The sequence below is a fragment of the Danio aesculapii genome, chromosome 17 (genome assembly GCF_903798145.1).
Source record: "Danio aesculapii chromosome 17, fDanAes4.1, whole genome shotgun sequence".
In the NCBI taxonomy this organism is placed as follows: Eukaryota; Metazoa; Chordata; class Actinopteri; order Cypriniformes; family Danionidae; genus Danio; species Danio aesculapii.
Genome location: NC_079451.1, coordinates 44,586,119 through 44,611,840, shown reverse-complemented (window position 1 = coordinate 44,611,840; position 25,722 = coordinate 44,586,119). Strand labels below are relative to the sequence as shown.

General features: G+C 36.6%; 1 protein-coding gene across 1 annotated transcript in view; it reads right to left on the bottom strand.

Annotated features, from left to right (window-relative positions):
* Positions 1 to 25,722, bottom strand: part of fzd3b (frizzled class receptor 3b) — an 82,479-nt gene that overhangs the window by 9,845 nt on the left and 46,912 nt on the right. Inside the window, 2 exon segments of the mRNA XM_056477583.1 lie at positions 10,368 to 11,385; positions 15,264 to 15,460. Coding sequence (XP_056333558.1) covers positions 10,368 to 11,385; positions 15,264 to 15,460 — 1,215 coding nt within the window.

The following is a 25,722-nucleotide window of genomic DNA, read 5'->3' as shown; positions in this document are numbered from 1 at the left end:
CCCCTCCATGATTTCTGAGTAGGAGATATTGAAAAATCACAGGGTGATCAAATACTTATTGACCTCACTGTATATATATACACACACACATACACGCACGCACGCACACACACACACATATAAGCATATTAAAAAAATTGCAGACATATTAGTGATATATTCATTCATTCATTCATTTACCTTTGGCTTAGTCCCTTTATTAATAAGGGGTCACCACAGTGGAATGAACCGCCAACTTATCCAGCATATGTTTTACACAGCGGATGCCTTTCTAGCTGCAACCCAGTACTGGAAAACACTCACACACTCATCCACACACATACACTACAGCCAATTTAGTTTATTCAATTCACCTATAACGCATGTCTTTGGACTGTGGGGGAAACCGGAGCACCCGGAGGAAACCCACGGCAACATGAAGAGAACATGCAAACTCCACACAGAAATGCCAGCTGGCCCAGCCGGGACTCGAACCAGCAATCTTCTTGATGTGAGACGCAATGCTAACCACTGCATTGTTTTAGATTAGTGTTTTATTAATATTTAAGTCAAATGTTTTCTTATGCATAGTGCTATCTATTATAATGCCTGAAACTAAAATGCTTTAATGTCGTGAATGATAATAAAAATGCCTAGGTAGAAGAATGCCTTCAAATGTTGTTTTTTTCCCCACATTTTCGATTTCTTAAATCATATTATAAAGCATATACATATTATATATTATAAACAATATAACTGTACTAATACAAGATATTAATGAACAGTGTACAATGTGTGATATATTAATAGCAATTTATTAACTGACAGACATCATCCAAAAATCATAACTGAATATTACCCAGGAAGGCAAAAACTATTTAAGCATTCAACTTTCACTGAAGAAAAATTTGTCATGAACATGTTTATAAATAAAATTTATTAAATAAAATTTTCACGTTTCTTAAAATGTAGGTAAGATACGATGAATATTGCAGTTTAGTTACTAAAATATATTACTGCAGCATATTATTGAATTATTTTTTATTTCCATATTTATTTATTTATTTGCATATTTATTTAATTATTTGCATATTTATTTGTTTATTCGCATATTTATTTATTTCCATATTTATTTATTTATTTCCATATTTATTTATTTCCATATTTATTTATTATTTGCTATTTATTTACTATATTTATTTATTTATTTCCATATTTATTTATTTATTTCCATATTTATTTATTTATTTGCATATTTACTTATTTGTATATTTATTTATTTGCATATTTATTTATTTATGTGCATATTTATTTATTTCCATATTTATTTATTCGCATATTTATTTATTTATTCGCATATTTATTTATTTATTTGCATATTTATTTATTTATTTGCATATTTATTTATTTCCATATTTATTTATTTATTTGCATATTTATTTATTTCCATATTTATTTATTTATTTGCATATTTACTTATTTCCATATTTATTTATTTATTTGCGTATTTATTTATTTCCATATTTATTTATTTATTTGCGTATTTATTTATTTATTTTTCATATTATGGGAAATATATTCTTGGCACACTTTGGGCTCATTAGTACCAACTGGGCATCGTGCCACCGCCACAGACTTGAGTATTGTTGCTGACCATGTCCATCCCTTTATGACCACAGTGTACCCGTCTTCTGATGACTACTTACAGCAGGATAACGCGCCATGTCATAAAGCACGAATCATCTCAGATTAGTTTCTTGAACATGGAAATGAGTTCACTGTACTCAAATGGCCTCCACAGTCTCCACTTCTCAATCCAACAGAGCACCTTTAGGATGTGCTGGAACGGGAGATTCACATCATGGATGTGCAGCCGACAAATCTGCAGCAACTGCATGATGCTGTCATGTCAATATGGACCAAAAATATTTTCATATATATAAACAATTTATAATAATATACTAAATTAATAATTTTATGTAGTTTTTATTTTTTTTTTTTAATTGCTATTTTTTAACAATTGATTTTGTAACTATAGTTCTTTCTGAATATTACTCAGGAAGGCAAATGAGTAAAGCATCAACAATTTCAGTAAAGAAAAACGGCATATTATCCAACAGTCCAGATCAGTCGTACTGTATATCGGAGTGTTTTTTCCTCTATCAGCTGGGCTAGAGAAACAGTAAAGTGTGTAGGATGAATGCAGGCATTGATCTACAGCTGAAGCCGGAGGCAGAAACAGAATTACTGCATCACGTGACAAGTATTATTGTGTGGAAGGAGAGGCTGAGCGGATTCACTTACACTGTAATAAAAATGCCTCATGCATCACTGCGCTGGATCCAATCACACACGCCATTCACTCCCCGCACAAAACAAGCCTCACGCTGGAGATTTTCTACAAACGTGGCTCTTGTCGAAGCTTGAGATGATTCTACAATCTCCATTCAGTCAGCCATATCAAACTAGTAAATCAATCCAATAAATTAGAGCTAGATATGCAGCATTGTTGCTGTAATAACAATACAATGCGATTTAACATTTCCCTAGAGAGAAATACTAATTTTATTAGCTTTATTATTTATTTATTTACCTAATGATCATACTAAAATAAACAAGTAACAAAAAATCTTCTGATCTATTTAAAGAGCCCCTATTTTGCATTATAAAAGGTCATATTTTGGTTTTGGGGTCTCTAACAACAGGCTGATGCATTTATTTTTACCCAATTATCCCATTAAAGCAGTGCAGTTAAACACCCGCACATACCCTATTCTTAACCATAACCCCGAGTAATAACAACGACACACATTAAGCATTAATCCACACAGTGGCAAAGTTAAACTATTTTGAAAATTGACCGCGCCACAGGAGTGTGGAGATCACGATCACACAACACATTTAAATCGGTAAAGAAAGGAGCCTGCGTCACGTTTTTAATGTGGTTTTGGACGCCCCATAAAGATTTAACCCAAGAGATACAGTACAAGCACTGATCTAGGGCTGCTTGATTATGGGAAAAATAATCATCATAATATGACATAATTATGGTCATAATTGTAATCACGATTATTCAAAATGATGTACAGTTGAAGTCAAAATTATTTGCTCTCCTGTGAATTTTTTTTTAAAAATATTTCCCAAATGATGTTTAACAGAGCAAGGAATTTTTCACAGTATTTCCTATAATATCTTTTCTTCTGGAAAAAGGCTTATTTGTTTTTTTTGGCTAGAATATAAGCAGGTTTAAATCTATTTTAAGGTCAATATTATTAGCCCCCTAAAGCAATACATTTTTTTGATTGTCTGCAAAAGAAACTACTGTTATACAATGACTTGCCTAATTACCCTAATTAAGCCCTCTAATAATTCAGGAGGGCTAATAATTCTGATTTCTGAGTCATTTTCCTCCCTGTAAATAAGGAAAGGGAAATAAATACAATAGATAAAATGTGAAACAAACTGTGCTTTAAGCATCTTCACTGTAAGAAAAATCTTAAATTATAGCTACAAAAGCCCTTCAGTCAAGAGCAGTGAGTGATTTTGTCCTTCTGTTGTTTGATTAATGATCAAAACAGTCGGCAGCAGGAATATTGCGCACTGTCACTTTAAGAGCAGTACGGTTCTGATTTATAGTTTCTCTTTCACCTGTCTTTTGATTCTCAACTCGTTTGTTTATTACATAAATGAGGATTAATATGAATAATCACTAAACACCGCGTTTTGACACAAATGTTTATGTATTTGACCATTAAAGCGCTCACATTAAGATTACTTTAGATGTGTGTGCTCTGCTCGTCTCTGAGGCTGAGTGCGCGCACACACACAACAGCATGCGGTCTCTTTCACACTTTTAAAAACATGAATGACTCGAATGTTCATCAATGAATGATGCGCATCCCGTGCTGCAAAAGTGACATTACAGTACATGCTTTTAGTCATTTTCACATCAAACTGAGGTTTGCAGAGCAACAAATGTGTACAACTGGAAAGGGGGCGGCGTATGATGCAATAATCGTTTATCTTGATTAATGTTTTTTCATTATCATAAGGAGCCAAAATCGAAACTGAATTTCGATTAATTGCACAGCCCTACAATGATCTATAATAGATAAGTGATTACAAGCCACACGGAGCGATTACAAGTTACAACACACAATTAAATACACATTTTGCAAACTACAGAAAATGAGGCAACTATTTTAATCATACTTCATGTTGTGTAAGAAGGAGAAACACTAACAGGATCTGGAGGAAGAAGAAACTGCTCTGTATAAACTGTGTAATAGTTACTGACAAAGTCCCATACATTAGTAGTCTTTGCTGATCCTTCCTTTAACAAATGGCCGGCAAATATTGCGTTGCAGCGTAGGTTATTGTATCAATCATTAGAAAAATGACAGGAACAAACAGAGCACACGGTTGGCTATATTGTGGTGTTGTTGTGAAAATTAACTTGAACCCTTTATTCCCCACAGCCGCATGTCTGGCCATCTCTCAGTGATAGTAATTTTCGAATCATGCTCAATCCCATGATCCTGTTCACTTCGCTAGTGTTTGAAGAGAAAGACGCGTTCGTGTTTTACCGGATCTGGCACTTCATATTTGGCGATGTCTCGCATCGACGTTGACGCGTGCAGGCAAAAGATTCAAACAAAGGATGAATCATCTATTTGATTATGAGTCAACTAAATAGAATCAATAGTTTTAAACACGGTGCACTTTCAGACTTCCATTCAATGTTTCCATTCAATTAGTGCTGTGTTACACACTGCATGGAAGATCATTTTCAAAAACCCATAATAGGGGCTCTTCAAATCTAACACAAAGGCTAACACAAAAATGTGATATAATTAGATTCGATTTTAAGATAAAATAAGATTGATGATAAAATAGTTTTTAATATAAAAATACAACATGAAAATAACCTTTGTTCCCTTTTTCTCCAAAAATTCTTGCCAATACCAATAAGCAGAGAATTATTTCCATGCTATTGCTGACAAATACATATTTATTAAATTTTGCATTTATTTACTTACTGTATGTTTCTGCAAAATGGACTAAAATCTGTCATTTTCAAAGGCTACAGCTGAATTTAGTCATGCACCATTATAAACGTACATTATTTTAAGTGATGGATATGAAAAATGGGTAATTATTGAGATTTGCTAAAGATTAGATTTAATGGTGTTATTAAAGTATTTGAGGCTTAAAAGATTATGCTTGTGATCATCCAGAGTGCACTTGACTTACAGTAATCTAATCTAAAGACAAAAATATGTTAAAATAATATGAACAATTGAATATTTATTTTTATAACAGTCCCAACATATATTTAACAAGGATGCTTTTAATTGAGCAAAAGTGACAGTAATTATGTATAATGTATATATTTAAGTAATAATAATAATAATAATAATAATAATAATAATAATATATAATATAAATGGCATTCATTAATATTCTTTATTTTGATTGTACATGTATTAATAGAAAACGGTACTTTTTAATTGTAATAATATTTAACAATATCACTTATTTACAATATTTATGAGCAAATAAAAACAATAAAAATGCTATATACACATAAAACCTATTAAAATGCAAGAATGTACTAAAAAATAATTAAATATGTTTTGCGAAAATAAAATATCTAAATATAGCTGAAATTACGTTACATCATTATAGACTGTAATATATACAGTATATTTACCACACATATTAATGGGAAAACAAACTAAAATCTTGTTCTAAAAACTTGTTCTGTTATGATTAAAATATTTTAAAAAGGTGATGAAAATTTATTATTCAAATTATTTAAAACTTCTTGCTGATTAATGAATAGTGGCAATGTAGTAATTTCCGCTCTCTGTTACAAAATAAACAGCTAAGCTTAAATAATAATTATGAAATTTATTACCATCCAAAATACGATTTTTGGAGAAGAAATACTCAGTGTTTGTCCAAATCCTTTTTTGAACATTGATCCATGCTTGAACATGAGTACAACTCTTTAACACTATAAACATTAGGGCTGCACAATTTATCAAAAGATTATCGGTATCGCAATAATAGTAGATGAAAAATCCATATCACAGGAAATTGTGATAAATTAAATTAATTTGTGTTCTTTATGCATAGGATGTTTGTCCAAATCAGATGGGGCACTTACGATCTTCATCCCCACTTCTCCAGTAGGCGCTGTAAGCTGATCCTAGAGTTGAAGGTTTTCAGTAATTCGTGGTGTTTTAAAGTCTGGAGGCTCTAATTTAACTATCTAAGTGCAAAGTTTAAAGCGCATGGCGCAAAAGCATTAAGGGCTTTTCCGAATCCATCTCTGCTATTTTAATTATGGGAAAATACAGTCTGTGCGCCGGCACATGGTCTAACAGGGTTGTACTTATTCATGAGTTATGGGTGTGTTTTGAGCATGAAGTACATTAAACCAATCAGAGTCTCATCTCACATTCCCTTTAAGAGTCCGCTGAGTCGCGCCATGGCGCATTTGCTATTTACATGGCAGACTTTGTAAGTGGAAAAAGTGAATGCTTCACTAGCGAGAAAACAGGTAAACAGACCATCTGCAGCACAAGGATAAAGAATGAGCCTCTTCTCTTCTGCCTCTTTACTTTCTCTTTACTTTACTCTTACTCTTTACTCCTTTACTTTCGTGGATAAGAAAACGGTGTTGTACGCACTCCATTGAAGACATCCATTAGCCTACATACTTAATTTCGTTTGTTAAGCACAACGATTTGTTTCAAAACTATTTCTAAATTCAGTTCTAATTTCCAGCAAACCAATAAATGAACAATAATGATGAGGTGTGGTCAAACAACTGAGTTATGGTAAAGAAGGTCCGAGGTGAAGGCAGTGGTTTTTATATTTATGCAGAAAATAATAATTTTTGTAACAGTTTATTCCTTTAATTTTTTTTCATGTGTAAAGATATTTGTGTATTGCTGTACATCCTGTGTGTATTAAGTAGGAATGTAATAATTTACCAGACTCACGATTCGATACGATTCACCATACTAATCTCATGATTTAGTCACGATATTTTAACAAAATTATTTGAAACAAATTTAAGGTGCAGAGCAGTTTCATTTTTTCCTTAAATGCTACACATTTTTTGCTAAATAATCTATGTTCTGCCATAACCAAATTGCTATTTAAAAAAAATAAAAAAAAATAAATAAAGAACAATACAAACTAATAATACAAAAAATACTCTAATACAAACAAACTAAAACTGTGTGTGCTGGGATTTGACATATTTTAAAGAAATATCAAAATATCTGTTTTTTGGCATAAGCTGAGATCTCTGCACATTTACTATGTCCCCTGCTGATGAAAAAACTCTTTCACTGGGGACTGAGATGGCTGGTGTGGAGAGGAAAGCCTTTTCTAAACCAGAGAGCAGTGTGTACTGAGGTGGTCAATAGGCCCACTAATCCAGGGGACTGGCCACTGGCATAAAAAAACTTAATAAATTATAAAATTACTAATTATATAGTTAAACATGATTATGAAGGTGAATAATTAATATTACTTGTATAATTGATTAGCATAAGTATCAGTATGATACACTTAAGAAAAGATCATCTTGAACACTTAAATATTCAATAATAATAAATCAAATTATTAAAATATGCATAAAACAATTTGAAAAAGAGAGGGTGAAAATAGTCCAGTGTTTCCTCTAGGATTTTTTTTCCAGCTGTGGCGGCAGGCCTTTTTTACACAGATCTACCAACTACCTGTGGAGTTAATTCAATGACAATTGCCGTGAGCGCAGTATTACAAGATCGCATTCGCATTTATGTAATGGCCTACGAGCATGCGAATCTCTTTGCTTGCGCACCGATTTCCTCTGTTCGTGCTCAAAACTTCTTGAACGCCTCCTCAAATATACACTGCTCAAGCGCTGATCTTCTTGTGCACTCTCTAATAAACGCTGCTGAAGTGCGATTTAGCACGTTTACGTAACGAGTATGTCACCAACATTTATTTGATTTGCAAGGAATATTTATGAATGTCTCTAATAGACCTACAGAGTGGTATTAATGCGTCCTGAAGTAAAGTGAAACGGCTATATGTCGTGTTTGCTGGTCTCACGCATCACACACCTGCCAGTCAGTCAGCACGTAACCTTCAAAGGGAAACAAATAACGCACAGCACTACTACTGTTACAGAAAAGTTTGCGCTGTTGTAATTCACTTATCTTTTAATACGCTTTGGTGCGATTATCACCTGCTATTAAAAAAACATGACTGAATGTGTTGAATGAGAGGCTGTAATGTAGCCGTGGCGGGATCATGGCGCCATGGAAGAATGAATGTAGCGGAAACCATGTAGTCTACCTGCTTCTGTAACAGAACAACTTTCTCTTTCAGTCTAAAAAACAACTTCACACTTTCGCTATGAAAACACTGATGCACCAGGTGATCTCTATAGCACTAGTCGCAGAAGGCGGAGCTGCAAATAATCCAGCCCGCATGTTTGGCTTATTAATAGGTTTTTTGCGTATAGATGTGTGTGACAGTTTTTCACTGTGCTGCATCATATTTGTTGTTCTTTTAGTGTAAGTAAACGCTTTTTTGAAATATTTGCGCACAGTTTGTGTTTTGCCTGGTGCACTTCACTGCTGTCATTTCAGTTTGCCACCCCACCTCTTGCTCGCCGCAGATGTGCAGGTACAGCGAGTTTGCGCCTGTAAACACAGCACTCTCTGTTCAAAAAATGTATCGCAATTCATTCAGCATTTCTACTGGTTTGAATAGTCACATATTTTAATCGATTTTCAACCGGCTCACAGTGAATCTTTACATCTCTTGTATTAAGCAATGTGTAAGCTAGAGGTTGCACCGACTAATTGACTTTAATATTCTGCAGTGACGCTTTTTGATTGACGTCGACTAGTCGCGCTGCGCAGATCACATGGTTTGACCTGAATGAAACTGCCCTCAGATTATTTACAGTAATTTTTTTAAATGTTATTTTTCTTATGTCAGCGTCAAAGATTCACGTGAACTTTGAGTGAACTTTAAATCATCAAACAGATCCAAGTTAGATCGCTTCATGCTAATACCCTAGAGCAAATGCTAGCCAATCACGTTTACGAAACCCTGGAAAAGTAATGTGATTGGCTGTTGCCCTCTGCAAAGCGTAGACATGGACATATTTTGTGAACGAACCTTGAAGCACACAGAAACTGTGAAGTGCGCAGTCGCGGAGGTGTGACAAATTTCACAGCGTGTAAACATTATCCCCGGTAAACAGGGTGACGATGTGCAGCGAGGAGATGTCTAGTGACCAAGATGAGCCAACTGTGAAAATACCCAACATGAGCAGGATTTTGAGCAACTTACTAGCATGCACTATCATAGCGGTAAATATGCATCTGAGCAAGTCTCTGACAGTGTAATATGGCTTGACATAACATTATAGCCTATGTCTTTTGTACATTATGTTATGAATAACTTCACATGAATCTGTGTACTGACAACGTATGCTTTACTTCTGCACTAAAATATCTGTTATTGTTACATTCTTTCTAGAACGTGCAGTGATCAATGTGTTGACTGCATTTATTTAGCAGTAAAATTAGCCCGGGTGCTAATGTTGCATTATTAACGAAATGAATGTGTTGACCGTGCATTTGTTTTGCACTAAAATCAGTAATTGGTAATGTTGCATTGTTTTGCAACGTGTTATGAGCTGCCAAAGAGCATGTGAATATATTTTTCTTACAAATAAATCACAAATTGTGGCGTGCTGCAAAACATTTGCGTCTTGTGTTTTATCCATGATGTCAACAGCAACTAGTCGACGTCGACTTTGATAACATAAAAGTCGACTATCAAAAATCTGAAGTTGTTCAACCCCTAGTGTAAGCGTCTAGACCTGCATAGGCACATAACTAACAGTTTAGACCAGCTTTTAGTTGGTCAATGGCGCAGTCTATTTCAGTTCCTCAAAATAGTAACAATGCGCCTTAACACACCTCCTTTATAGACCGGCACACCCATGAGTCCTCAAAGTGGTGCAAATGGATTTGCTATGTAAACAACGTGGCGCAAAATGTGAAAATTACTATTGCGCGGCTCTGAAAATAACAAAATCACACCATACACACCTTGTTTCTTATTGCGCCGGGTGTATGACAGAGTGTACGCATAAATTATTACTGAGAAAATAACATTTTGCAAGTAAGTAATATCTTAAGAAATTTTGTTATTACAACTCAACAATATTACACTCAACAATATTGCATATTTTCCCAGTATCATGCAGCCCTAGTGTAAATAACTATGCAAAATAGCATTGGACCACCCCTTTAAATCACCATAAAGCAGCAGAATGACATTTTTAAACAGATTTTTACCTTGAACGGGCAGGGTATGTGGTACTCTCTGCAGCGCTCCTGCACCCACGTGGTTTCCCAAACAGAGCGGTACGTCTGTTCATACAAGTAACATCCCACCACGGTCAGCAGCGGCACCAGATACAACACAGAGAACACGCCGATCCGGATCATGAACTTCACCAGCTTCTCCTGATTCTCCTTCTCCAGAGGAATCTCCATGCGGACTCTGTTGAGGGCCACGATGCCGGCCAGCAGCAGAGACACCCCGACCAGCACATCCAAACACAGAGGAGCCAGAACAAACCAGCGCAGAGTCTGAACATCATACACACCTACAAAGCACACACCGCTGATGTTATCGCCCTCGATTTTATTTAAAGCCAGCAGCGCGATGGTTAGCATGCCCGGTATCCCCCATGCGCTGGCATGAAAAAGCAAAGCCTTCTTCTCAATGGCTTCACTGCCCCATTTGGGAACTGCGGCTAAAAACCAAGTGATGGTGAGAATGACCCACCACACACTTCCGGCCATCGTAAAGAAGTATAAGACCATAAAAAGCAGCGTGCATGCCTTGTTATGCGAGCCTTGAGTTACAGTGGATGTTTTGTATTGGCCGGGATTGGCGGAATTGCAAGCCACGCGATCCTCCAATAGAAAGCCGAGAAAAAACACCAGTGAAACCATCATGTAGCAGACGGCGTAGAAGATGATTGGCCTCTCCGGGTAGCGAAAGCGTGTAACGTCGATGAGGAAAGTGAGGAAGGTGAAGAGCGTGGCGGACAGGCAGACGATGGACACCACGCCAATGAAGTAGCGGGCGAAGGTCAGCTCCTCGCGCCGGAAGTACATGTTGGGACAGGGAGGAGAGCAGTCGCGGACGCTGAGAAACGTGTAGCCGAGATCAGGCTCCACTTTGAGCTCGCGGGGACACCAGAAACCATAGTCTCGCTGCACAGACATGGGCGACTGGTCAGTGGGGTCATCGATCACCAGGAGATCCTCGGCGCGAGGGTAAGACTCATCACAGTCGGGGAACCTGCGGTCACAAGATAAATACAAATGTAACTACATTTTTTAGACATAAGTAACTATACATTTTCACAATCTAGAGCACAGGTGTCAAAGCCAGTTCCTGAAGGGCCGCAGTTCTGCACAGTTTAGTTCCAACTTTAAATAAACACACCTGATCAATCTAATTGAGTCCTTCAGGCTTGTCTAAAACCTACAGGTATGTGTGTTCAAGCAGGGTTGGAACTAAACTGTGCAGAGCTGCGGGCCTCCAGGAACTGGCTTTGACACCAGTGCTCTAGAGCAGTGGTTCCCAACTTATTTTACAGGAGACCCCTATTTTAACACTGCCATTTTAAAAAAAACGTGATGTTTTGTGAAGTACGTGTCAATCGCGTGGAAAATATCTTCCCCTCGTGTTGTCAAATTAGTTGACAGAAGTATGTCTTGCTTTATTTCGACGTCTTCAATGTACTGCACATTTACAATGAGTATTGCTTCATCAGCCACAGTAGAGGTTTCATCAAGTTGGATATAAAAGTTATTCATCTTTAACTTTTCAACTAACATGTTCTCACCATCGTTTGCCATTCTGACAATTCTGTCTTCTATTGTATTATTAGACAGAGGTACAGTTTTAGTCTTGAAGTCACCTGCAGACTGCACATTATTTCTGCCATTTTAACACACACGGGTTTGAGCAGAGTTTCCCCGATGGTGTGCGGCTTTTTTGATTGTGCAATTAGGAGAGCGCACTCAAAAGATGCAACCGTGGCATGCCTATTGTCACTTCCAGCTCTAGTAAAAGCTTCTCTTATGTTCTCGGTCTTTTTGACAGAAGTTCTTTTTTCCTTAGGAAAAATTCTTTGGGTTTACCAACCGTCTGTGGGTGTATGGTGCTCTGATGTCTCTTTAGTTTGCAGGGCTTCATGCTTTCATTCGCTAGTCTGTCACCAGATGACACACTCAATTTTTACCTTGTCTATTGCTTTAATAAAACTGAATTCAAGATAACTATCCAAAAAATCCTTGCTTTCTTTTTAGCACATTCATTTTTAACTCCTCCCTGGCGCTTTGCCATATCTTCTCTTCGGTGCGTCTTTTTTTTTTTTTTTGCTAACGTAAGCTCTGGGCTACGTTCCCACTCTCGCGATACGCTGTAAAACATTCTCGATGTTAATGAAATCTCTTTTATGAATTTTTTCCCCCCAAATAATTAGAATTGGATTATTTAATAAATGAAATGAATTTCCTAAAAAACTAAAAAAAAATAATAATAATAATAAAGAAAAGAAAAAAAAGAAAGAAAGAAGAAAAAAAAAAAAAAAACTGTTCTCTTGACGACCCCTTGAAAATCGTCGCGACCCCCCGGGTTGGGAACCACTGCTCTGGAGCATGGTCTAAAGCGCACAGCGCAGATGCACTGAGGGTGTGTTCAAATCCACTTTTGCCATTTTAAAAAGGGAAAAAATGTTCAGCTGAATGGTCTTAACAGGTTGTCAATCGCTTAATGAGTTATGGGTGTGTTTTGGGCGTAACATGCATTAAGCCAATCAGAGTGTCATCTCCCATTCCCTTTAAGAGTGGGTCGGGTCACGCCATGGCAGACTTTGTAAGCAAAATAAACTGAATTCGCAAGAAATGGATATGCTTGTGCATGAGGTAAAAGAGCAGACCATCTGCAGCAGTGGTTCCCAATTCCAGTCTTCGGGGCCCCCACCCTCCACATTTTGTATGTCTTCCTTACTTAACACACTTGATTCAGATCATCAGCTCATTAACAGAGAGATCCATAAACTGACTCTAGTGAGACAAATAACTGAGACATTCAAAATGTACAGGCCGGGGGAGTCCCAAGGACAGGAATTGGAAACCACTGATCTACAGGATGAGCCAGATTCCTCCAAAGCCCCCTTACGTGAAGGCTAGGAGAAGGTAGCGGTTTTTATTTTTATGTAGACAATAATTATATTTTACATTTTACTCCTTCAATTTTGTTATATTTAAAATATTTCTGTGCTTGTAATAAGTAACGTTTATATGCACTTTGGATATCACTAACGCACTTTTTAAAAATAATTATAATAACAAAAAAACTGTGCCATTGACTTTAGACCTTTTTTTAATTTAGTTTAGTTGGCTTTTAGGTCTATTAATCTGCATGGTCTTTGTTTTACCCATAACCAAATCATAAATAAATAAAGAGAAGTTACACACAAATTACCACCTGTCGATCACTTTTTCCGCAGATCTCTGGCGCACAAAAAGATGCACAACCTACAGGAACCAACCAACAGTATCTGAAGTTTTCACTAAAATTAGTGAAAGCTAAAGTGCAAGCGTGAAAGTGAAAGATTAAAGCAGTGTACTGATGCTGTGACACGTTACCTGATAGATTCTAAAGACCGAAGAGTCGTTAGATAGAGACGAGATGAATTAAATATCACGTTTAACAACTGTAGTGACGCAATCCATCGATACTTCCTTGATAAACAGTCCAATGTCCACTGCTCTCTGGAGTTTTGTGTACTCGCTCACTGCCTGGAGCTCAGACGTCCGGATATGCTGCAGTGCGTGCCTGTGTGCGCGTGTGTATTTTTCACAATCGGGTTGCTGCTATGACGTGGGCAGGGCGGATGATTGCGATGCCGGCTCAGCATCGTGATGTCTATCGGACGTCGTTTATCGACCCAACCCAAATAGTTATTCAGACAGCATTAGTAAGAGTAACTAAGAAGGACAGGCCTAGAAAAGGATTAGTTTCACACAATTTTTCAACATGCTCTTCCTGGCTGGAACATAGTGTTAGAAAAAGCAATTCATTAATATTGCAACAAACATTATTGCAACTTTTGTTACACTCACTCTAACTAAAACATTGATTCAACAATAATAAAAAACACCTGCTTTTCTGATGGCCACTGCTTTCATTCTTCCTTATTACCGCTACTTCACTGCTGCAAACACTAAACTGAAATATGCTGCAGACTTCTTTAAGCTGGTTTGAATTGTGCATATTTCCTTATCTAAGAGGTTGTTTTTCATTGGAGATTAAAGGTTTCCCTTGAACATCTGTGTTCAGTTAAAACACCATTTTAGTCAGAAAACATCTTCCCTACAAAATAAAGAAAAATCGCTTAACATTAAATAGCACATAGTTGACCTCTTTTTTATAATATTAATATTATGGTTCTTCTGAGTGTGCCAGTTTAGGTTCAGTTTAAAACACAATTCAGATTTTTTTATTATAATGTTAAAAAGTGTCATGTTGGGGGCGTGTCCACAGTTTGCTGATTTATGGGTGTGTTGCTTCACATGTAAATTAGTTTCGGCTTCCCGCCAACGTAACAAGGGGGCGGGGCCATGAGCTCACCCGCTCTGCGTTTGCAACAGAGTCTGACAGGCAGACTGCGAGAACGAGCTGGAGCGAGAGGTTTAGCATTCAGTCATACATGTACGACTCGGACACAGACCAAGCAGAGAGTACAAAATCATTTGTGTCTTTGTACAGTTTTACAGCCAACTGTGTGTTTTCAAGTGCCGAGACAAACTGAGGATATGATGACGCGCAGCTGTCAATCAATATTGGTGGGCGGTGGGACCGCTCTCCTACGAAAAGTTGCGGTCGGTTTGAAAAACCGCTCTAATTGGTCCACCGTTTTTAATGTTGTTAAATTGAAAAAAAAGCACTGGGTGTGCTTATATCACCCCCAATATGACAGTCTATCCACAATACATGCACATATGTCTGTCTAAACAGCTTGAAAAGTAGATTTTTTACCATAGGTACCCTTTTAAAGCACAATTTACTGTCTTCAGTTATTTGATAATTACCAGACACACTGAGTAATGTACGCCATGTACCATTTCTCAAACATTATCTAAAATGTTGGCTTGAATCAGTACCTGGTGCACTCCATCTCCTCCGGCCAGGTCACCCCAAACATATCCATGAGCTTCTGGCAGTCTCTCTTGGCGTGGTGGCAGAGGCTCCGGCAGGGCAGTGACACACGTCCGTACTCCATACACACCGGGGCATAAAGCGCACACAGGAACGGCCTGAGGTCTGGAGAGCACTGCAGGTTCACCATAGGGTGGAAGGGCTAGTGGAGACACACAAGACAGTCAAGTTAGTGCCAAACGCCTAGAACATTCACCACAGATCTTGTAAAGACACACAGCTTGGTTCTGGCAGTGATTTGGTGGGGAGTTTGGATTACATTTAAGTGTGAAAGTGTAAGAACATTAAAATCACTCATTTTGCCAAAACATATCTAGAGCATTTACTTCAGTTCAACAAAATGAGAAGTTAATATTTAGAGTTATATTTTAGACCTTTTTTTACTATTAAAACAAACAAAAAAGTCTGTGCATCTCACAGCCACACTGCTATGCATGTACAAGATAATTCTTTGCTGCTGCACATCCCTGTGTGTGTAATAAGTAACATGTATGTGCATTTTGGACCCACCCATCACAAACATACGTTTTAAATAAAAAATAAAATAAAAAAACAACCAGTTCCATTGACTTTAGACCAGCTTTTAGATCTGCTTCAGTTGCCTCAAAATGGCAATGCGCCAACAATATGCTTTAACACACCTTCTTTTCAGACCAGAGTGCCCACGGGTGCACAAATCTATTTGATAATTAAACAAACTGGCGCAGAACGAAGTGCTTATTTTGAGCCAGATCTTGTTCCGGAAAATGTCAGATATTCGTGTTTTGTGTGCCGGTATTTATTTTAATGGATCCGGCATTAACTTGTGTGTGGTGAATACCTACATGTGTGTGTGTGTGTGGGTGTGTGAGCGAGAGAGAGAGAAAGAGAGAAGAGCATGCCGTTAGCATGATTTTAGTATGAATTAGCATGTTTGCTAGTATGGTTAATATGTTTCCAGTATGGATTAGTATATTTTTAGTATGAATTAGAATGTTGCTAGTATGATTATAGTATGAATTAGCATGTTGCTAGTATGATTAGTATATTTCTAGTATGAGTAATGTGTTGTTAGTATGGATTAGTATGTTGTTTGTATGTCTAATGTAAAATCAAAAGGCAGTCTTTTTTTACAATGGAAGTCTATGGGACTGACGCTAGGGTGTGGCTATTGAGTTAAAAGGTCATCAGTGTTTGGCAGATTGCTAGTCTGAAGTTAAGTGAGCGTAACCTCAAGTCTCAGAAAGTTATGATTTTCTCAAGCCACCATGAATATGATATATTGAATAATATGATATATTATTTATATTTTATTTAATTATAATATATATAGAGAGAGTGTGTGATACACACATGACGGTAGTCACTAAGTTAAAGAAAAAGTCACGTTTAACTATTGGCCCTCAACAATATTTTCAGCCAATCGGCTTTCTTATGTTTACAATCACTCTCATTGGTTGGTGATTGTTTCGCGCGCAGTGAGCAACAAACATAAATAATGCCATAGTGGCCAACCTAAATAATATTTGTATTTTCAAAATGGCTGAGAGGCAGGGCAGTCACGCAAATTTTAATTTTTTTTTTTTGAAACCACGAGTAAATCTGATAATGAGCCTGATTAAAAGACTTCTTGAGAAGATGAAACAGAATCAGGATAGCGGGAGACAGAAGCAAAGCGATTCAAGTTAGCCAGAAAACATGATAGAAGAGGTAACTGTGGGCTCCTCTAAAAGATTAGACTGAGTGAGTCATTTATTTATTTTTTTCACTTGGCACATAATAGTGAAGTGAACTGAATAGTGATTGTTCATACGATTTACGTTGTAGCTACATGTTTTTATTATTCATAGACTGACGTATAACGTTAGATATGGCACAAAATAAATAAAGACCGTTCAGAAATGTGATGCTCTTTTTTTTGCGTTATCACGTTTAATGACATCATGTTTCCGGAAAACTGAACTTGTGTGGCAGACGTCGGTCTAGGTTACTTTTATTTCCCAGTTTTGTTCTGGGAATTATTCATTTACAAATTAAGCCTGGCAGAACGTGAAAATGATTTCTCAGAACTCTAAATGAATCATTCATTCATTTTCCTTCGCTTAGTCCCTTTATTTATCAGAGGTCACCACAAGCGGAATGAACCGCCAACTATTCCAGCATAGGTTTTATGCAGCAGATGCCCTTCAAGCCCCAAAAAACACAGGTTTTTGTCAATCCCTGAAAAAAATCCTCCATCCAAAAAGTAGTTCGAAACAATTAAAAATTTCTAAAATGTGAGCAATTCACTGAATAAAGACATTGCCTGTGGAATTAAAAATGCAGATTGCTCTGCGAAATGAAACAATGCTTCTTCTCAATAAGTGTAATTTTTTCCACATTTAATACAGTAGATCCCATTATAAAAAGAAAAATGGATTTCCAAAGTTCCATGCTGATCTAAAGAATCAATCAAGATCTGTTGTATTTCGATTTCACAAAACTTAAAATGTAAATTAAAATCAGCAATAAAACTAAACAAATGCAATGGCTTGAAGCTTCCAGAAGTCACTGCAGCTGAATAAAAGAGGTGGGAGGGGAAGCATTTCCATTATTAAAGTTCAGAGATATAACTTATTTACCTCAGGAACTTCCCCAAATGAGACGGTGAAAGTAAACATTAACATGAAAATCGTAAAAGAGGCAATAAACACATTTATTTGTTGAAATTCATATTAAAATCGGTTTCATTTGTACTGTGCAAAGTATATTTGAAACTTTTTGTGCATATTGTATTTATTGAAAAGGATAAAACAATAAATGGTTGCATAAGTACTGTAATATTTAAATAACTGTCCATTAAAAACACATATGAATGTCATTGACCATCAGGAAGAACGCAGCATCTCATTTCTCACAGGAAGCGTCTGTAATCTTGAAGTCTCTTGAGTTTGTTCTTCAGAGGTAACCTTGCAAGACCGTTCTCTACGCACTTAGGAATTGAGAAACAGCCATTAACTTCCATAGTATGTTTTTTAATTATGATTTCAATGGCTACTAGTTTCCAACAATATTCAAAATATCTGCTTTTGGGTTCAACAGAAACAAGAAACTAATAAAGGTCTGGATCCACCCAAGCCTGAGTAATTGGTGACTAAAAGGTCCCTTCTGCATGAACTATCCCTTTAACTTCTCTCAAGACAACTGTAGTGAATCTAACCACTGCCTCCCCAGCGTCTCAAGGTGTAAAAGACAGGCATGAAGTTGTGTGGGTACAGTAACCTGACACCCTTCAGCAGGATTAAGGCCATTTGGCAGCTCCAAGGACGCTTTTGTGCCCTAAAGGGGCCCAGTGCATGCTGGGAGCGAGAGCAGCTGCAGAGCCAGCCATTTAAATCAAATCTTGAAGGAACAGACAATAAGCCTCCACCTGGGGTGAGCCAATACATATGCACTTCCTGCTGGGGTCCGGCTTTTTGTGACTGCCGTGTTTTGAGGAAGAACTGGAAGTCTGACAAACCACAGCGTTTGCGCCCCTCATTCCTTCACGATTGCTCGAATGCAACTTAATCCCTAAGTAGGACAATATTTACAGATAATTTGCATGAATTTGACTCCGTCTCACTGCTGGTAAAACCAGCGAGGAGCTCTTAAAAAAAAACTTTGAAAAAACTCACAAAAATTCCCATGTAGGTAAACGAGCCGTGAATAAAAGATTGATCAATATTTGAGGAAGGTTATGAAATATTTACCCTGCCTCTGGAGCGTCTGAAGTAAAGCACATCAAAAGCTTTCTATTGGCCTCCCGTATAAAAACCACATTCACTTCAGTAACTGAGCTGTAAGAACAGAGTGTGAATCTATCTTGACATGTTTCCCCCCCAGATGCTGAACTGGTCGTTTTATTGATTTCGTGTCCTCATCCATTAGTCTCTGCTGTACTGTTACTCTAGCACACACACGATGGAGATAACAGGCTTGCCTTATGGGAGTTGGGCTCTGGTACAACAGAGGCAGTGAATTACACCAGCGTCTTCATTATTTATGTGGCTCAGACAGATAGTGAGGCTGTATCGTGACAGATGCCCATGTACAAACACACTGAAGAAACACAACAACATACAAACGTCACAAACTGCTAAATATAGACCATTTAGATTCTGACGGTGCAAATACACACATACTTATGATCTATTTATGAATATTCAAGATCAAAATCCGTTTAATGTTCTTTCTACTACACAACAAACTATTTGACAGCAAAAGAGACAAGACTTTACAATTATTCTAACATTTTTAGCCGGACAATATTTATTGACTATACAATTGTGCATTTATTGTGGCATTAATGTATGGCTTATTGCTTATATTATAATAATTATTCTAACACTATCATTATTTTAACAATATTAACACAAAATTATTACACAGTATAAGTCAGAATATTAGCCCCCCCTGTTTTTTTTTCCCCAATTTCTGTTTAAAGATTTTTTCCAACTCATTTCTAAACATATAGTTTTAATAACTCATTTCTAATAACTGATTTATTTTATCTTGCCATGATGACAGTACATAATATTTGACTAGATATTTTCAAGACACTTCTATACAGCTTAAAGTGACATTTAAAGGCTTAACTAGGTTAATGAGGTTAACTAGGCAGGTTAGGGTAATTAGGCAAGTTATTGTAAAATTATGTTTTTTTCTGTAGACAGTCGAAAAAAAATTAGCTTAAAGGGGCTAATAATTTTACCTTAAAATGGTTCATAAAAAATTGAAACTGCTTTTATTCTAGCTATTCTAACAAATAAGACTTTCTCCAGAAGAAAAATATTATCAGACATACTGTGAAATTTCCTTGCTCTGTTAAACATCATTTGGGGAAAAAATTTCAAAGGGGGGCTAATAATTCGACTTCAACTGTATATTAATATAGAAATAAAGGGACTAAGCTGAAGGGAAATGAATGTTTTGAACTCAAAAAGCCATTTTGACTAATAAATGTAACAAATAATTACAAAAAATTGTCAAGTAGCATTGATCTAATCAACAGATTTTACATTTGGAAAACTGAGAGGGTGTTATGAAGATATAGTTCACCCCAAAATGAAAATATTTACTACCATTACTCACCCTTGCACATTTAAAAAAAAAAAAAGTCTGATAATTTCTTCTATCGAACACACAAGAAAAAAATAAACAGGAAAAAATATTTTCCAAAAGGTACATATACAAATCTATTAAGTACATATACAATAGATTTTAATGTTTCACTTTAATGGACCCTCGGCTTACTGAGGCCGCTCTTGTTTAATAAAAAAATACAAAAGTGTTTGTCACTGTCCTGTTACTTTATACATTATTTATAACTTAACATAAAAATGATTGGCAGTGTTCAAGATGTGGTTACAGCCTTGCACAAAACTCACTTGTTTTCCATAAATCATCCTAAAAGCATCAAGCAATTCTGCGAGAGCTTGTGAATGACAAGGGTGTAACTCCAAATAGCGGCTCAGACGCTCCCCACCTCTGAACAAAACGCAGCACATTCTCTGGATCCGTCCAGCAGATAGAGACGCCACTAGAACGCCATGAATCTTCTCCCTGTCAGAGCGTGAAATGTCGGTTTTAGGCTTACTCTGAATCCGAATGGAGATCACAGCCTTTTATTCAAGAGCATGAATTAAAGGCCCTAAAGACGTACACGACCAAAAAGAAAAAAAAGAAAAGAAGCGGTGCCAAATTTAGACAGATAGTCCTGAGGGTTGATGCCTTCTGAGAGGGAAAAGAGCGAGGCACATACATCAAGACCTTTGGGAAACGATGAACTACTTGGAAATGAAGAAGCTGGATTAAATGACACACAGGGCCTATAAAGGAATTATATAAAGGAACAGGCTAGGGCTGTATATGGTATATGATGTGATAGCAGAATATTTAAAGCTTGACACATTTCTGCCAAGTTGTTTGTACTGCAGAGCATATATATATATATCTCAACAGATTGTATATATATTGTATATAGTCCTCACAGATTGTTCCAATGTTGACAGCTTCATCTATTATAATAGAGACACAGAGTAACCATAAGCTGTTCTGTCTGATGGCTGGTATAACTACAGTCTAAAACATAGTAAACGGTATTAAAATGCAAATAATAATAATAATAATAATAATAATAATGATCATCATCATCATCATCATCATCATCATCATCATCATCATAATAATAATAATAAAGGATTTTAGTATGGCTTAAAGGTATAGTGAGAGGTTTATGAAAATTCTGCAATCATTTACACTCCCTTTGCTTGTTCCAACCCGGATTTAGTTTCTTTCTTCTATTGGACACCAAAGATGATACTTTAAAAATGGTTGGAAACTTGTAATCATTGACTTCCATAGTATTGTTTTCCTACTACGGATGCCAATGGCTATTGGCTACCATTGTAGGCCAATGGATACCAGTTTCCAACATGTTTTGAAAATATCTTGTGTGTTCGATAGAAGAAATTATCAGAAAATCTTTTTTTTTAAACACAATTATTGCAATTTGTTGTGATATATCCACTGTAAAAAATATCTGTACATTAGCAGTTTCTGAATTTTATGATTTATATATATTGATAAATGAAAAAATTAATAAACAAGTTTGTTTCAGTAGAATGTTTTGTGTCAAATTTTATGTTTTGTGGCCTTTAGTGAACTAGCCTGGTCATAAGTGGAATAAAGTACATCCAGATGGCTGCACATGAACACACTTACATAAACAGAAAAAAATAAATATTTCCAAATGTACGTATAGAAATATATATTAAATGTTCCTCAAGTGGTCACTTCTGCTTACCAAGGCTGTTTACTTAAAAAGAAAAAGTTGTCACTGTTCTGTTTCTATATACACGCAAAAATTGTGTTTGTTGTTTCTATAAACTACTTAAAATGAGCTGAAACAACAATTCTTGAGAATTTTTGGGACAATTGAAGTGTTTTATGTTCAATTTAGGCGACGCAGTGGCGCAGTAGGTAGTGCTGTCGCCTCATACCAAGAAGGTCGCCGGTTCGAGCCTCGGCTGGGTCAGTTGGCGTTCTGTGTGGAGTTTGCATGTTCTCCCTGCGTTCGCGTGGGTTTCCTCCGGGTGCTCCGGTTTCCCCCACAGTCCAAACACATGTGAGACAGGTGAATAGGGTGGGCTAAATGTCCGTAGTGTACGAGTGTGAATGAGTGTGTGTGGATGTTTCCCAGAGATGGGTTTGCAGCTGGAAGGACATCCGCTGCATAAAACAAATGCTGGATAAGTTGGCGGTTCATTCCACTGTGGCGACCCCACATTAATAATGGGACTAAGCCGACAAGAAAATGAATGAATGTTCAATTTACTTAGAATTTGTAAAACTAACAAGTTAACTTAATTCCTCATGTTGCCCCAACACAAATTGATTGTGTGGAAACCAGATTTTGTAAAAACTGTAAAAACATCTGTAAATTAGCAGTCTGTGCTTTTAATTTGCATTTTTTTCCAAATTTATTTATGCTTTTGAATAGCATTATGGGACTTTTAACCTTGAAAAGTTGGAAAAAGTGACTTTTATTAACATTTTTAATAGTTTAAAGTGATTCATTGTTTGGGTTGGTGTTGTATATTACGCTACAAAAACATTGTAATAAACTGCCTGCACTTTTTCTGTTATTTTACAGACATTTCTTATACATTATATTATTTCAAAGTACTTAAATGTCAATAAAAGTCACTTTGTTAAACTTTACAGTTGAATTTTCAACATCAGAAGTCGACAGGAGCAGAGATCAACATCCCATAGTGCAATTTACAACTGTTAATAAACGGAAAAAACGTGTGAATCACAAAGTACGGAAATTGTTCATTACCAGAGATTTTTTTACATTGTAGTTAGTTACTATGATATGACACTACTGTAAATACCAAGGTATATGTTAGATGTCATCCAAATGCCATCCATAACCGTATTCTCACTTTATTTGAATGCCAGTTCATATGTTTGCTTAAAAAGTATAAATATAAAATGAATATTGTTAAAATAACACTTTTCAAAAAAACTAATGCTTACAGTTTTGTGACGCAATAAAATAACCGATTCAGCATAATATGAAACTACAGACTTTTTATTTTGTCCACAAGATATACAGCTGTCAACATTTGAAGTGGATCAAAAATGTTTTTCAAAGATGCAAGAATGGGTTGTTAAATGGTTTTAGGACAACTTTGATGGCTCTAAACTTCAAATGTTGACTACTGTACATTTTCATATTAGACAATATTAGGGGGGAAAAAAATAAATAAATAAAAATAGGACATTGCAATATTTTGTGCTTCTGCAATATATATATATTTTTTTTTAGGGGTGGGATGATACAGGTAACTCAATTCAATTCTGTGGCGATATGTGGCCCACGATAAGGATTATATCATTATTTGCGATATCTACCATATTCAATATACTGAAGAAATTTCATCAACAATATACAGTATCACAATATCTGTAATTGAAAAATGAAAAAAATATCCATAATAAGGAAATCTTATGCATTCATTAATGCCAACAATTCCAACATTGTGAAAAGAACTATGCATTTGCATAATAACTCACTGTCTGCTGGTCTTAAGTGTAAACACTGCACAGCTAGACAGATAAAAGTGCATGAAGATTAAAAAACAACATGAATTAATTAACATGTGTAAACCATGATACTGAAACGTCAGTAGTAATTTACTGTCAAGTGCTTTATGTAAACCTTGATAGTGGACACACCAAGGCATAATCTTCTTGAGGAACACTCACTGATCAGCATGCTCAGATGTAAGAGCACACCTCTGAGCAGAGATTATGTCACCAGTCGACGGTCTCGTACAACCCGAAGTGTCTCTTTACTTTAGAGTGGAAACTAGCAGGTGGGTATTTGATTTACTTTTCACTATTTTCTGCCATTCTTCTCGCTACTCTTTTTTTCCGCGCTTCTTTGTTATTGTTAGTTAACTTGCATTCTTCACTGGCTGCTGCTTCTGCCACTTTACCCCTATTTACTCGAACAGCGCCCCCTGCAATCAGAATGGTAGATATTGGGTAGTGACAGTGACACTGACAACAGGGAAAATTAATAATTTTGTGTAATAAAATATCAATAATGCCCATTATTGTATCGAATATTTATTGCAGCAGAAAGCACAACAATATATTGCAATAATGATTTTTTCCCCACCCCTGATATTTTGATTTATAAATGTAATTTCACCAGACACCTTGAGCACCTCTATTTGGGGAAAAAATCATAAATTTTGATTGATTGAGATGTTCAATGATTATGCATTACATCAGCATTCATTTATTTTCCTTCGACTTAGTCTCTGATTTATCAGAGGTCGCCACAGTGGAAAGAACCGCCAACTATTCCAGCATATGTTTTACGCAGCAGATGCTCTACGGCCAATTTAGATATCCATTTCACTTGTAGGGCATGTCTTTGGACTGTGGGGGGAAACTGAAGCACCTGGAGGAAACAACATGGGGAGAACATGCAAACTCCACCCAGAAATGCCAACTGGCCCAGATGGGACTTCAGCAACCCTCTTGTTGTGAGGTGACAGTGCTAACCACTGAGCCACCGTGCAGCCCATTACATTGAGTTAAATTCCTGTACATTCCTTTGTTGCGTGATTATTATTATTATTATTATTATTAGCTAGTCTCTCTCTCTCCCTGTGCTCGCTCACTCTCTCCTTCTCTCCCGCTTCCAACCATACAGTGGCTCCAATTGGCTACCGCTGCCCAGCTGTTTGCAGTGTACACCCCTGACGTCACCACAGGGTCTCCAATCCAGCCGCTGCTGCCGCGGCATAAAAGTGGGTGACAGGACACTACTCAAGAGGACCTGAATTTCTGTGTATGTTGTGTGTCAGTGACATTTGCTGTCCGTTTTCTGTGTGTTACAATTTGGTATATGTTCGTTGTTATTTGTCTGTTCTCCATTTGTCTACCGTCAGTGTTATGCGCATCTGAGGTTGGAGAGTGGGACAGGTAAGGATGTCGCGCGACATGCATTGTGCACACGTAATTTTGAATATCACTGTTGTTAGACACACTAGGTAAGGGGCGTGCTCCACCCACTGTACTTTTGTTTTCTCGTTGTATATATTAGAGTAGGTTAGGTAGTGCGTAATAGACTGGAAGATTTCTTTTCAATAACTGCTGTATTTTATAGATAGGATAGTTAGGGTAGATGTTGGGCCAATAGATTGTTTTGTTTGATTTATTTCTATTGTTTGAACGCTGCCCGCGTCTCATCTCTCCAACTCTCCCATCTATCTGTTCCAACATCTTGTGTCCCATTTGTTGTCTGTAAATTTCAATATATCCTTGGAAATATTTAATGTTCTTTCTATATACATATTTTTCCATTTATTATTAATCGCT